This window comes from Vipera ursinii, assembly GCF_947247035.1.
Source record: "Vipera ursinii genome assembly, chromosome: 3".
NCBI lineage: Eukaryota > Metazoa > Chordata > Lepidosauria > Squamata > Viperidae > Vipera > Vipera ursinii.
In genome coordinates this window covers 113,025,956-113,042,077 of record NC_139516.1, presented here as the reverse complement: position 1 = coordinate 113,042,077, position 16,122 = coordinate 113,025,956, and the positions used below count along the sequence as shown (strand labels likewise).

Below are 16,122 nucleotides of genomic sequence, written 5' to 3'. Positions count from 1 at the left end.
CCTGTTACTCGTCCCAGCTTCTGCCAACCTAGCAGTTCGAAAGCACGTAAAAATGCAAGTAGAAAAATAGGGACCACTACGGTGGGAAGGTAACAGCGTTCCGTGCACCTTTGGCGTCTAGTCATGCCGGCCACTTGACCACGGAGACGTCCTCGGACAAACGCTGGCTCTTTGGCTTTGAAACGGAGATGAGCACCGGCCCCTAGAGTCGGAAACGACTAGCACGCATGTGCAGGGGAACCTTTACCTTTTACCTTTATTCTTTCCTTGCATAGTGCAAGAGGCTTGAAACTATTTTCTTTTGGGTAGGAGGGAAAGTTTCCCCTTATTTTAGCAAGCCAGTTTTAATTCAGTTTTACTCTGCTTGGTTCTAATTTTGTGAGAACAGGATCTTATTCCAGAACACCCCCAGTTTGATAGTATTCTTCATTTAGTAACTGCTCTGAACTGCAGTGGTGATGAAAAAAATAATTTTGTGACCAAAGTTTGACTAAACATGCAATCTCTTGCTGAACTGTCAGTCTCTGCAGCACAACGAATCCCTAAAAAGTGCTAACTGCAAATTGACAGGCTCAGTTCTGGGACCTTTATTGGTCAGCTCACAGCTGTTGCCTGTAACTGATAGGACTTTAATCACTTTCATACCTTGAGCTTTTGTTTGCTTCCTACATGGCTGGAGGGTGTTAGGCAAACAGGCAGTGCTAGCACATTCCTTTAAATATATGCTCCCCATTGTGTGCCTGCTTACTCTCTTGTAGCCATGAAGAGATCCCAGATGTGCAAGATGCCTTTAGAAAAGGCGAGAAACTTGAGGTATTATTACTGATGCTTGATGGATAATTGAGAAAGTCAAAGAATATAAAAAAATCACTGTATGCTTCATTGATTATAGAAAAGATCTTTGTTACCATATCGTATGTGAAATGTGTTCAGAAACATGGGTATGTCAAAACATCTTACTGATCTCATAAAACACTTATATACAGAGCCACAGTAAGAGAGAATATGGTAAAACAGATTGGCTTCAGGCAAAAGAGTACGACAAGGCGGTGTACTCCCCTTTTATTCAGTTTGTATAAAGTGGAGTGGAAGAATATGAGCATGATTTTAAAATCGGAGGAAGAAATATCAATAACATGTTTATGCCGAGGATAATTCCTGGATAGCCTCAAATGCAAAGGATCCTCAAGCTCTAATAATAAAAGTCAATGAGCAAAATGAAAAACTGGGACTAAAATTAAATATAAAGAAACTAATGACAGATTACCATCTTAATCAGCCTTAGATATCAGATATCTGAAGATATCAAAGTGGTAGATAGCTTCTACCTTTTAGGATCAACCATCAACAGTCACAAATACGCGTCATCCTAGCATGTGGTAAAGCAACCATGTAGGCCTTAAAAAATTCAAATGCTATGGTGTCTCTGCACCTATAAAGATTACGCAAGCCATAATATTCCCTATGACACTCTATGGAAGCAAAAATTGGACTTTGAAGAATCAGGATAAGAAGAGTATTAATGCTTTTGAAGTTTGGTATTTGAGAAGACTCCTGAGAATACTTATGGAGAGCCAAGAAAACTAACTAGTGGATCATTGAACAAATCAGCCGAGTATTTTTACTTGTAGCACAAATGACCAGGCTCAAATTATCCTACTTTGGAAACATTATTCAAAAGCATAACTTCCTGGAGAAGGCTCTAATGCTGGGAAAGGTGGAAGAAAAGAGAAGAAGATGACCGACAGTAAGATGGATGGACACATTTTTTATTTTATTTTATTTTATTATTTTATTTTATTTTATTATTTTATTTTATTTTTATTGTTTTAGATTTGTTTAGAAAACTTGTTAAGTCAAATGTACAAAACATCTCAAAGATACTTAACACATTCCTAAATCACATGTTTAGAAGAATGTTTTCAGTGTAAAATTTATAGTTAGATCTTTCTATGTACATATATGGACCCAAGTTCTGCTTAAATAATGTGTGCATAATGTAAAAGAAAAAAAACACTTCTATTTCAAAACAGTTGTGTAACTATTCTCTCTGGTTTTATGTTTTCATCTTAAAATCTTGGCTTCATATAAGTGTTTTCTCTTTAGGCATTATTCAAATCACTGTACTCAATTACTTCTTGCACAGAATGGATTCATTATGAAAAGTTTGGATTTTGACTGTCTTGTCTTGAATACAGTCATAATTTTAATTACTTTTTAAAGTATTACAAATTAAATATTAAGTATTGTCAGTTATTCTAACATTTCATGGAAGAATTTTAAGGAAGTGACTGAGCAATTTTTCTGGTCTTCCGAGAAATTCCAGCTAAGCTAAAGCAATGACTTCCTTAAACTTGGTGCAAAATTAGTGAATTCAGTTCCCCTCACATCACTTATATATATACTCAGAGCATAACAATACAAACACTTGATTATGGAACTACCCATTGCAAAGTTATTCTGTTATATGTTAGTAAGCAAATGAATGAATGAAGTGACCATTGCAACTTGGAGGATCTGATATACAGGTTGTAAATGTTGTTAGGACATGTTTGAATATGATATTGTACTTAACACACAAGTTAAAATATTTATGATAATTGAACTTTTAAAAAAGGAAAATTTGCTAAAAATTCAGAAATACTGTTGAATGTTGAAAAGAGGACTCAAGAGAATCACTTGGCAACTATTTACCCAGGAGGAGGTAGCACTTTTTCAAATGAACACATTTTATTACAAAGTGTATATTTTTGTGAGTTATAACTCACTTCCTGATATATAGATTTACTGTATAAAATGCTTATGTGTCTATTGAATAGTTTTACTGTGATATTGAGAAAATAGATTTATTTATTTATTTTGTTAGGTGGATTGAGATGGGTTCAGTTTGATGGTGGGCTGTAAGTTGTTGAGATCATAATGAGATTTCAATTTTCAGAGATTCATTTTCATGGGTCCAAGATTCTGAAAATGACATCAATGAATATCAAGTAAAGGAGGAGTTTTAGGGGGTAAGAATTGAGAAAGCATTCTGAGTCAGCTATGAAGATGTTGGAAAATTGTGGAGCCAGGCATGTGCACCTCAGTGACGGTGCCACTGCTTTCTGATGTATGTTATTACCAAAGAGGCAGTCATTTTGAATGAGTAGAAAGTGACAAGTCTGCTGGCAAGATATGCTGAGTTGATATCTGCTATAACGTTTTTCATAGCTTGAAATTTAATATGTGGGATGTTGGTGCCTCAGCATACATAGTTGTTAGGGAGATTGCCAATGGATCTCAGACTTCTTCGGAAGTCTGTCGTGTCTCTTGTTGGGAGTCTGAGGGATACTTCCATGGAGTGATGCTGATGGAAAACAAGAAGCAAATATGACATGACAAGGGTACAAGTTCAAGTTTGGGGCTGCCCTTGAGGACCACTCAGAAACTTCAGCTGGTACAGAATGCAGCTGCGCGAGTTCTTTTGGGGGTCTCCCGATACTCCCATGTTACACCTCTGCTCCGTGAGCTGCATTGGCTTCCAGTTGCCTTCCGAGTGAAATTCAAGGTGCTGGTGATGACATACAAAGCCCTACATGGCATGGGTCCGGATTACCTAGGGGAGCACCTACTGCTGGCGTCAACTTCCCTCCGTCCTGTACGCTCCCACAGAGAGGGCCTCCTCAGGGTACCACCGGTCAGAGAATGTCGGCTGGTGACCCCCAGGGGGAGAGCATTCTTGGTGGGTGCACCAATCCTTTGGAACCGCTTACCGGCTGAACTACGGACGGCCCCCGACCTTCGCTCCTTCCGGCGTGATCTAAAAACTTATCTATTCGAACAAGCCGGCCTGGCCTGATGGGTTTGGGGTTTTAACATTATTTTAACTAACTTACCACATTGGGCACAATCATTTAACTTTAAATCTTCTATCCTGTATTCTTATTTTTATTGCCCTGTACACGGCCCTGAGTCCTTCGGGAGAAGGGCGGTATATAAATCAAATAAATAAATAAATAAATAAATAAATAAATAAATAAATAAATAAATAAATAAATAAATAAAGTTTAAACCTACTTTGTCATGAAGCCAAATTAATTCTCTATTCTTACTGTATTTGCAAAATCTTCGCCAGCCATACTATTGAGAGTGTCCCTTAAGCGCAGGATGGGCAGAAGAACAAATTAGTGCAAATTATGATCACTTGTCTAAGCACTTTATGAAAAAAATAACTTGTATTCGCTCTGAGTTGGAAGCCAGATGGACAGAATCGGTTGAGATGATAGAAGCCCTTGGATGTGTTTTGATGTGCTGCAGGGCTTGATCCTCTTCCCTATCCTGTTTAACATCTGAAACTATTGAGAGAGGTTATCCATTAAATCAGGGTGAGATAAAAGGGAGTGCTGTTGAAACCTAACTGTTTATCTCTGTACCAAATAAGAGATGGAATAGATATCCTAGAAGTAATCAGTGTCTGAATGGACAGATACGTTCTATATGTGTAGACAGTGTATATGGCATGCAAAGGGAAGGTTAAAAATAATGGTGTTTTTGAACACTGTTAATTTAAACTAATACAAATGTATCATGAGAGTTGGAAACTTAAGCTCCTAGGTGAAAATCATTGAAAGAGGAAGGAGGATGAGAAACATTTTGCCATATATTCTACTGAAAGTTCATTGTGGAATATTGATAGTACCACAGTGTTATTTTAAAAAATTGGGATAAGATGGCAATTAGTCACAAACTATTAAACAAGCTACTTATTATAGCTGCCCAGTTTTGGTAAAAAAAAATTTATGGAAAGGGATAATTTCTAGGACTCCTCTCTTACACACATAGTTGTCCTCCCAGGCAATCCAGTGCCTGGATTGTCTTTTCGAAAACTGTGCATAGAAGCTTAAAAAAAAGAGAACTAATAGAATATATTTCATGGCTAAATGAAAGAAAAATTAAGGTTAGGATTACTATCCAGAAATGAATCGTGTTATTTGTAAGTCCATAAAAAGTCTGCTTGAAATGTAGTTTGGTTAAAGTGGGGTATGGTAAAGCTATTTTTTTGTATCTTTTTGCTTACAGATGCATTTTACTGAGTCATAAAGTATCTAGAATATGCCTAAGGGAAGTTTTCTTCCCTTAGTTTTGAGAAAATTTACTATTTCCTGGTTCATCCTTTGGTCTTTAACACAGATTATATGAGAGGGTAAACACCGTCGAAGTCTAGGCATTTCTCAGTTGTAAAGTAGATCTTTTTGAAAACCTTCCCAGGCCGCAAAGAATCATGGGAAGTTCCATTCCTTGCTACAACAGGTGTCTTTGTTCGATCACCTTCTGCACACATTATCAACCCTGCTGAGTCAGACTGATAGAACTAACGAGGATTTTCAACCAGGAAGTTGAAGTCAGAAAATTTTATTTTAAAAAATGCTTTTGTGAAAAGACTCACCACCCCAGTGACACAATCTGAAGACTCTAAGTGGAGGATTTAGATTTTAGAATGACAGGCAGGAATTGATGTTGCAGAAGAATTTCTTGTTTACAATGATGGATCAGAGCTGCCTTCATTGGGAAGAAAACAAGTAAGCCCACATTAGCCTCAGCTTCACCAAGCTGCATTACTAAAATAGCTTTTTGGATTAAATATGAGATATTTTAATCTCCAGGATTGATTCTTCATGCTTTCTCTGTTTAAGCCTATTAAAATTCTGTCCAGTTTCCCAAAAATAACATGGTGCTTTTATTTCTCTCTTATTAAAACACGAAGGATATCCCCAGGTTTGCTATTTAACTGTACATAATAAGACCATGAAATATTTTGGGAGTACTTGCTGAGAAAAATGACATTGAGGGCAGAGCAAAGTTATATTTTTGTTTTGCAAGTGACAAACATGTGACAATTGGATTAGGAAGCATACGTTTGTCATTACAGTATCACTTCTCTCATTATGTATGTATAATTAGGCTTTTTATCACAGGGCTAGGCAGGAGAGAATATTTAATTTAATTTAATTTAATAATATTTATATACCGCCCTTCTCCCTGAGGACTCAGGGCGGTTCACAGGGCAGAATAAAATACTAAATACAAACGTTAAAACAAGATTAAATAATTGCCCATATTAAAACAGTTAGAATCAAGTTCTAAAACGCCAAGTTAAAATTAAAACACAAGAATAAAAACCCCACCAATCCCCATCAGGCTAGGCCGGCTTGAACAAACAGAAACGTCTTGAGATCGCGACGAAAGGAGCGAAGATATTGCAGGAAACAGTAATGGAATGAATCATTTTTTAAATATATTCTATTTTTTTAATTTATAGATGCTGTTTTCCAATGTTTTAGAAACATTATAGATGGAAATACAATTTTAAGAGTTTTTAAAAGGTTTTCTTTATTGGTGTGTTGATCAATCTATCAGTTCTCTGAAATGACCAATGCATTTTTCAGTTAAAAATTCAAAAGGATGGGATGCTGCATATAAAAGTGAGTTGGATTTTCTTTCATTTTTGGAAAAAAATAGTTCATTTCTTATGAATGAATATCATTTAAATAAGATTTTACCATCTTTTTGACTAACAAAGAAAGCTTGGTTGTGTTACCTTGCATCTCCGTTTAGAAGATACCAAATAATTTTTTAATGTTAGAATATTTTTTAAAAAAATCAAATGTACCTTCAAAACACACCCAACTGTGCAAATATGGATTCTTTCCAAAATATCTGGCAGGTTATGCAGAAAAATTCCAATTGTGACAGAATGCTGTTCATGTCTACTGTGCAAATCTTTGGAAAAAGCAGAAAGCAACTTCCCTTGAGAAATCTGACTCCTCCACTAAAAGGAATCTAGTGTGATTAAATATTGCATTTAAAGAAAGCTTTGTGAGAACACAGGAGTACTTCGCTGTGGACTGAAACCTTCGTCTTTTTCTCAGCATCTTTTGGATTTACTTTTCTGTTGGAAGATTACTTTTGATAGTTGAAGAAAACATAAGGAAAGATTGTTACCGTATGGACATAAGAACAGGTGTTTTGACTATCTGTGGCCCACAGAGACCAGGAAAACTCCCAAAGGAAAAGCAACATCCAGGAACTGTTCTCATTGGCTGTGAGAGCTTCTTTTTCTTTTTTCCTTTTCCTTTCCTTTCCTTTTTTTTTTGTTTATTCGGTGACACTCCCTGCCTAGTCCCTTCAGGTGGCTGCTGTGAAAAAGTCACACCGAGTTAAGCTGAACTGAGCTAATTCTTTGTCCTGTTGCTGGTCACTGCTAACAGAGTTTGCTGACAACATGATGGAAGAAATTTCCGTCGTGATGGCCTACGACTCTCATGTCTTTAGCCAGCTGTATGATGAAGATTTTCTAGCCAGCTTGGTGGCAATCAGCAAACCTAGACATGTGGTAGGTGTTTACATTATGAAATACGATTTGTTCCCATTTATTTTTAATGTCTGTAACATGGAATAAGCCTCCTTTTATCTTTTTCAGCCTTCACTGTTTTAACAGTTTTAACAGTTTTTCAGGATTGCGACATTGTTTTGAAACATTTCAGATTCTTTCTTGTGTGCAATTCTGAACACCGATGGATTTGGTTATACTTTAGTGTTCCTACATGAGTAAGAGACCCTAAAATTACTGTACTCTTAGCTTAGCTATTTAACCTCATGTTGCTTAACCTGTAGGACTAGTGAGCTTATTGCGCACACACAAAAGGAAGTCTTCTCCACCCTATATTTTTATTTGTGTTTGTATAAGGTACAAAAAAAGAGTGTGTTACATGTGTTTGTGGGTTTTGTTTCACTTGACAATAGGGAACGGAGGTAAATTTCATAGAAGAAAGTTGGCTTTAAAGAAATTAATGTTTCTCTGCGGCACTTAGTTTCATTGGAGCATTAAGTCTGGCTATTGTGTTGCTTCTATAGAATCTGAGTCCACTATACTCTTGAGAATGTTGGGAATGTTAATCCTTAATTTATCTGTACAAATATCTAGCTGAGCAGAATTTATACTGAATAATCCAATATACAGTAAGCATGATTTAAGCACATTCTGTTTGGGCAAGTATATTGCGGAATAAGACACAGTGTTCTGAGTCAGATTAAACCTTTAACTACTTTGCAAAATTTCCATTCACCACAAACCTTACTATAATGCTTTACAAAAGTTATTTACTACCTAATAAAAAAATAAGCTATGCTTAGAGTGCTTCCAAATGAATTTAATTTATCCTTAACAATCAAGTGGAATGCAGACTTGTATCCTTTCCTTTAGTGTTTTAGTTTAACAAAATTATTTGTTAGTTAATTGTTTTGGGCTTCCAGATAAAGGTTTTGGCAGTTTCTAGCAGTAAATGAGCATTTTTACATTTGCATGTCAAGTAGGTATTTGTGCATATGCATTTGGTGAATAGCCTGATATGCTGAGATAGTACTTTGTACAGGGAGATATAAGCAAGTCACAAAAAGATCAATGCTCATAATTAAAACTGAAGAATTAAAAACATAATTCCTATTTTGGGTTCCAATGTTTTCCACCCTTCATCCTCATCTATTTAACTCAGAAAACCTAACATCTAATCTTTTTGATTTCCATATAAAATATGTTACCATGAATGTATTTTGATTCTTTATTCAGATATGAATATAGATGTGCAAACACTTGTTCTTAACAATCACCAGATGGAACAATTAATTATATGCAGAGAAATAAAAAATAGAAACAAAGTTTTATTTTTATAAAAGCATCATGGTAAATCTTAGCTTAATAAGAACTGTAAACCTTTGCAGGCTTTGTCACTTTCCTCAATCTGTGAAGAAAAATTACTTGAAAATCTGGGCCATATTCTTAGAATATAATAGCAGAGAAATTCTTAGTACAAATTTCAGTAAAAGAATGAAATAAGATAAATTACCCCATTTTCCAGTAGGATAGAAAATAATAGAACAAAAATAATGAAATAAAATACATGAACCCATTTTCCAGTAGTGTCCCATGCACAATCATATCAGGGCATTTATATCTGTAAATAGAAACAATTCTTTTTCTTAGTATCAAAAGGACATTGCCTCAGTTTTTATGTGAAATGTTAATATTGACCTTGATGGTTAAAAGCAGAATTTTCAAACCATTGGACAGCACTAAGGCAAGCTAGCAACCAAAGCCACTAATTAAAATTCTTACTAAAAACCTGTGTAAAAATGGCTGATCAGCTTCCAGTCATGGAGGGATACTGTACATAGAACATAATCTGGAATGGAGAGAAAGGAAAGGAAATATATTTGGCTTGAACCCGACTAGTGATGGATTTAGTGTTGACATTTTCCAGTGCTAAACCTATGAAGTAGCATTTTTCAAGAAAATATTTTCAATCATATATTTTTGTTGAACATCATGTGATCCTGACTACTAAAAAACTCAGCTGAAAACTCAATGCCAAACCCCCCTTTTAGGTATATCTTAGACCTAATTCTACCACTCCTCGCCTGTAACTATCCCTTTTGACAGTACTATTATTGTAATACAGTAGTATGCAGTGCTAATAAAACATAACATGTTTTTGGAATCAGTTTAAAATACAAATGGCAGAGTACAATATGGGTTTTGTAAAATATCAATTTTTAAACAATTTATTTTTAATGCAAAAAAGCCTCCTCAAGATCCTATTATATTACATATAGGGAAGATTTTTGAAATCAGCCCTAACAATCTTGAATAATGAATTCATAGCTTAACTTAACATCTTTGAATAGTATTATCACCTTTCCATATGCTGATGGTAAGCAAGGTCACAGGCAGAAAACATCATTTATCCAAGACTGTAATCCTGGAATAGCACTGTCTTTCCAATATCAAAGATCATTCTTTTTTGTGTTATACTACAATGCTTGGTAAATGTTCATACAGTTTACTTGGTTCTTCATATACTGATAATTTCCATTTTTATTGTGTAATTTAAAATATGTTAAATATTACAAATCTCTGCAACATGATATTAACTAATGTGTAGATTTTAAACCAAGACCTGGCTATAATAGGGTAGACCTGTATCATGTGAGCAAATGTATCCTCACTCAGTTTACACTTCCAGCATAATGAAGTTGACAAGAACTTTTTTTTATGTCTCTAACTATTCTGTCCCTGGCTATGCAGTAAACAGAAAACAGAGCTTCTTTGTTGAAATAATTGCCTCTTAAGATCATAAGGAGCATACTTTACAAAAAAATACTCATCCAATTAATTAACAAAAACACCTAACCTGACAAAATTCAGCCAAACAGCACTTGACAGAAGGTTAGCAGTACCAAGTGAATCTCTGGGGCCAACACAGATGAGGGCCACATGCATTTTTCTAGGAATAGAACCCTTCCCCATTTGAACACATGAGCCAGGCAGATTCCAGCTGGTGGTGACTGACGGTCCTTAAAGGAAATATCAGAGAGTTTGCTTAATAACTTTCTAATTCTGCTTGGTTCCTCAAACAGGATTTAAAAATAGAAGTCAGAAAGCCAGTTAGTCCAGTGCGCTCCCACAGGGAGGGTCTTCTCAGGGTGCCACCGGTAAGAGATTGCCGGCGGGTAACACCCAGGGATAGGGCCTTCTCAGTGGGGGCGCCTGCCCTTTGGAACCAGCTGCCAGTGGAGCTGAGGACTGCCCCCGACCTCCGTTCATTCCGCCAGGGCCTGAAGACCTGGCTCTTCGAGCTCTCTGGCCCAGGCTGAGGATTAATCTTATTTTAACTGGGGTTTTATTTAGGCAGGGACACATATAATTTTTTTTAATTTGTTTTTAACTTTTGTATTTTGGTTTTTTAATCACCCTGTAAACCGCCCTGAGTCCTTTGGGAAAGGGCGGTATATAAATCTAATAAAATAAATAAATAAATAAATAAAATATTCCATAGAGCCAATCAAATGCATTTGGGAAACTCAGAGGCATAGAGTGTAATCCTCTCTTTTACTATTGCTTCCCAAAATCCAGTGTTCCATATATGCTACTTAATGATTCAGAAGACAACATAGCACTATTTAGACAAGCCATAGTTATCTCTATGAATATCTTTTTGTAAATAATCTAAAGGAATGCCCATCACATCTGATAGTAGATAATTTTATTGTTTATACATTGTGCAAAATAAGATCTGATTACACACACACACACACACACACACACACACACACACACACACACACGTCATTTTCATTTTTATCTAGGATCATTTATAAAAAGCTGTTAAACAGTTATTTTATTCAGCAGCCAATTAACACTATAGATTACACCACATCTCGTATACCATATTGTTTGTTTTAATGGTAGTTGGTTTCCTCATCATTTTAGGCTTTCTTCCTTGTATTTACTGATGCTTCTGTTGTTCAGAGATAGTGGTAAAGCAGCAGAGAATACAAGATAGGCACTCACAAGAGAGGTATCCTAGCAACTCACTGTGCTACAGATATGCTGTGTTCCCAAGTGGAAAACAGAGAAAGAATAGAAAGCATTCTGGTGAGCTTTGCTTCTATTCCTGCAAAATCTGGCTTTTGAGTGATAGGTTTTGAGCCAAGGACACAAAGAAAAGGGGATTGTGTGTGTCTCCGATTGGGTATATGTTAGAAATAAAGACACCTATTTTGTTTTCAATAGAATTTGTGAACATACTTAAGATTTTCATTAAACTTTCTTGCCAAAGTTACACCAGGCTGGGGTTATCTGGGTTAACTTTTCTCTGTGTCAACTTCATTTCTGTTATCTGATTTGTAGAAAAGCTGAAATCTTTGTAAGTCCACGTTTTGGAGTTTTTCATTTTTGTTTTGGCAGTTATCAGAGTCATTTGAAGTAGACAAGCTTTAAGAGTCTGTTTACAGACCTCCCATCAAAAGAACTCTCTTGATAATATTTAGAACTTTGGATAAGTTACCTGTGTGCATTGCATTAGGCTGTCTGGTGAGACTCTAGATCAGAGGTGTCAAACTGCCAGCCCGTGGGCCGGTTGCATCCTGTGGAGGCCACGCCCACCCCAGCTCCAGCAATGCGGAAAAAGTCATGCTACATTGGGACACATCACGTGATGCGGCGAGTTTGACACCCGTGCTCTACATGGTTAAACCTTCTAAATCAGCATTCCTGCTCCAAGGAAGCAGCTAGTCAGAGGAGAAAACAGCAGGTGTTCCAGTAGGAGATTTAATTAATAGTCAATTATCCTTTTTAGTTACAGCCAGATGACTTTGGAGGACAGATTTGGTGCTACTAGTGCACTGAGGCCTCATGATTATCTGTTCTCTATATGCAGACTGATCATTTCTGGCCAGCCTCATTGCCTTTTACTTTCAGCTTACCTTTAGATTTTTATATTTTGGCACTGGAACCAAATACTATGCTTCTGTACAAGCAGCTGTCATTGTCCCATTACTTTACTCTGTACATAGTGAAACGTGTCATTTTGTTATGCAGCATGGAACAATTCGCCGTGGCCAACTTGCTGCAGGATAACTCACCGTGGTCAAGTTGCCATGGGACAACTTGCCACAGAAAATTCCATGCAGGATAACAAGTGGTGGATAACATTTATTGCATTGAGTTATCCCACTTGAAATTGTCTGCAGCAAGTTGTCCCATAGTGAGTTGACCTATAGCGAGTTGGCTGAGGCAAGAAGGCCACACTAATTTGTCTGCGGTGAATTGTCCTAGACCCCTCTAATTTCCATTAGCTGAAGTATGTCCTATTATTTCTCATTAATTCTTTCCTATCTTCATGTTGATTGCTCTTTGTACTGTCATATGTGTACATTTTTGGGGCCTCATTATGCCCTACTCCCATTGCCTATCTGTAATTAGAACAATTATATTTTAATTTTGGTGGTTTATATTAGAATGGGAGGAGCACTACTCCCACACAAATATTATGGGTCTTCGTAGGAGGTGCACTGTTTTTCAAAATAATTTTCTTATAATTGCATACATTTGTCCCATATCCCTAATTAGTGCCAAATATAAAGATTTCCCCCACCAAAAATCCCAGGCCATCGTATTTTGAGATGGGTACGTAGCTGCTGCTCTTAGCAGTGGGATGTGGGATTCCCCTCCCCCAATAGTAATAGAAATCTTAAAGTTCCATTGTGGATTGAATTATATTCCCCACATTTAGTCTCATAACTCTCTAGTCCTCTTGAGGAGAGTTAACATATCTATTTTCATTTGAAATGTACTGGCAATTCTTTGGAAGATCAAGTGACTATTTTGCTGATATACAACAGCTTCTACTTCTCTTAGTCCCTATATGTCTTGCTAGAGTAATTTTTCACCTCGAATGTTAACCTTAACAGTACCTCTTTTTGTTATTTATTTTTATTAACCTACAGGTGCCTACAAAGAAGCTAAAGAAATATGAGAGAGAATATCAAATGATGAGGGAGAATCAGCTGCAGCAGGAAGACCCTTTGGATCGATACAAGGTAATGGGTTGCCATGTGTCTCAGATACTTTCCATTAGAACAGAAAAAGATTGCTTTTACAAGCTGAAGGGAGAGTTCTGGACAGTGAATTCAGTGCCTGTTGTGGCACATTTACAAAGACTTACTTCAGATAGTTTATTGTTAAATTTTATATTTTACTTGAAACAGTTAAATTTATTTTATGTAAGAACAACATATAATGTTTTTATTTTCTCAGTTTATATGTTTGTAGGTTATACTTCTGGGAAACTGCATGGGATGCTGAAAAAGAATGAGGGATTCTCTACTACTGACATGCAAAGGAGGCAAAGAATTATGTTTAGAAAAAGTTATGTGTGGTTCACTACCTTAGACACATTTTGGAAGGCAAATGCTTCCATAACTGGCTCACTGAATTAATGACTTTTTCCTCTATGGTACAAATACTCTTGATGCTTTAGTAATATTTATAACACTCTTGATCTGATAGACTGAGACACAGAGGTGGTGAAATAATTCATTTTATTGAACCGCATTTCGATGTTACGTTGGTTCCAAGTAAAAATATAACACAATTCCTTAGTAAAGTAGAACTCTAGTTTTATCCATTTAGTTCCTTTTTTGTCTAAACTCCCATAACTAGTTGCATGGAACAAAATGGCAACCTGAAATGGAAGTTTGAATGGTATTTCCACCACTAACCTGTTTTTCCACTCAGTTGACGTATGTTATATACATATGATACTTCTAGCCTACCTTACAGGGATGTTGTAAGGATTGTTGTGGTAATGTATTTGAACCACTGAGGTTGAAATGGATTTTATTAAGTATTAGGACTGAATAATTGCACTGTGTAAAACTACTAATAGGTCAAATTACTTTGATGTTTCTTGAACTTTGTAAGTATTGTTCCTCATAATATCTATTTGGGGCTTAGAAAATACCCAAATTTATACCGATTCTTTTTAGACAAGATAAACCAAATTTTGAATAATCTGGAAAATTGAATCTTTAATTATTACTGCATTGATACAAAACAAAGCTTGAATTCTAGCTTATAATGTGTACATGATGTTCATGTTACATAATGTCAAATTATATAATTTTAGGGTTTAGATCTTCATTCACATATAATTTAGAGATATTGTCCCTCAAATTGAACACTGATGTATTGAGTGTTGATTTTGTTGTCTTGCAACTGTTGAATTCTGTGCGAGTAAGATTCTATATAGAATGGAAAGGAAAAGGAGGGATGGATTAGAATTGAAGAATGTTAAACTTGTGAATTCAACTATTCAGGTTTTAATATGTATGGTTATATACAAAAGAATGATTCAGTGTTACAGCCAAGGCATTCCAATATGACAATGTTGCAGGCAATTCTTAAGAAGCGGTTTTCTGTTAAAATGCTAGATTTTAGACTATTATTCATGGCAAGAGGTCTTCCAAATCTTGAGGGTTTAACTATTATTTTTGATAGCTCTACATTCTTTGAAATGATATATATTCTTAAAAAGAGCAGACATAACTTTGTTAAAGGATTTTTGAAGGGGGGGCTATAACTACTTTACTTTCACTTTATGTATACCAAATAAATTGGAATTCAGTTTTATATAACAATCTGTGATAAAATATAAATGTTGACAAAAGACATGAATTTGATAATAATGTTTAAGAAACATTATTTGAGTTTAAATTAGTTGAAGTATGAGGTAAAGAATTTGCTAACGATTATAGTTTCACATATTATTTACAAGTCCACAGAGTGGAGTCTGGATAGACTACATACTAGTCTCACTAGGTACAGGATGTTTCTGTGGCCATAACAGTACAGATAATTCACTGTTTAAAGGTTTGTAACAGTGGGATGGTACTTCCCCAAACATTCCTCAGTCGAAGTTTAATGCTGCCTTACAACTAGATTAGTCCACTTTTCAATCAACAGGGTAAAAATGCAAAACTAGGAAGTTTTAGGAGGAAGAGAGCTTTGAACATTGTGGCATCCTATGAAAATGGGACCTAGGGAACAGCTTCCTTCTCACCAGCCACCACTAATTGGAAGAAGCTTTGAAGGAAGGAAGAAAATCAACAACAATATAGTGACCCGAATTTCCAACCCCCAGAATTGGTGCAGAAGGATCTGTGGTTGGTTAGCAGTACCAAAAACCACTGAGAGATGAAAAAGCTCAAGGACAGATGCACCACCTCTATCTTGCCTCCAGCTGCGGTCATTGATAAGTATGATTAGGGCTCTCCCTATACTACATTCCAGTCTGTATCTGATTGGAATGAGTCTAGATAATCCACTCCCTCCAGAAGCCCCTGTAACTGCAGCCTGATCACCTTCTTGACAACCTTACCTTGCCAAGTAGTTATATAACATAGCTGAGTTCAAGGACTACCAAAAAGGAAGGCATCCCCCCCTCTTTCAACAAGTGCAGATCTGCATGATTTTATCTTCCAAATAGTTAGCATTTCCTCACATTGGCTGGGGAAAAGGTCCTGTGAGGTAATCCTGATTTCTACATGGTGATCCTTAATATGGGCTTTTATTCATGTTTATTCATATTTATTCACTCCAAGTCTTCTTCCAGTGGCATATCTACCATATCTTTTGGTCCTTTGTCTCCCAGAGTTCCTCAATAAATCAAAATATACCCAGAATCGGGTACAGGCATTGGCCACATAGGAGTTATGTGGTCGAAGGCCCAGAATTCTACCCATTCC

At 36.2% G+C, this 16,122-nt stretch overlaps 1 protein-coding gene across 8 annotated transcripts in view; it reads left to right on the top strand.

The window, feature by feature from the left end:
- The window catches only part of RABGAP1L (RAB GTPase activating protein 1 like), a gene marked incomplete at its 5' end in the record, with an annotated part of 182,714 nt that overhangs the window by 144,104 nt on the left and 22,488 nt on the right, over positions 1 to 16,122 (top strand). For 3 of the 8 annotated variants that reach the window (XM_083359445.1, XM_083359446.1, XM_083359448.1), the window contains one exon: positions 13,324 to 13,416. In XM_083359445.1, coding sequence (XP_083215571.1) covers positions 13,324 to 13,416 — 93 coding nt within the window. Of the gene's footprint in view, positions 1 to 798; positions 814 to 2,511; positions 2,529 to 5,334; positions 5,559 to 6,703; positions 7,373 to 13,323; positions 13,417 to 13,633; positions 14,931 to 16,122 lie in introns of those variants that run through there. The other 5 variants (XM_083359453.1, XM_083359447.1, XM_083359452.1 and 2 more) reach the window with 5 other exon arrangements.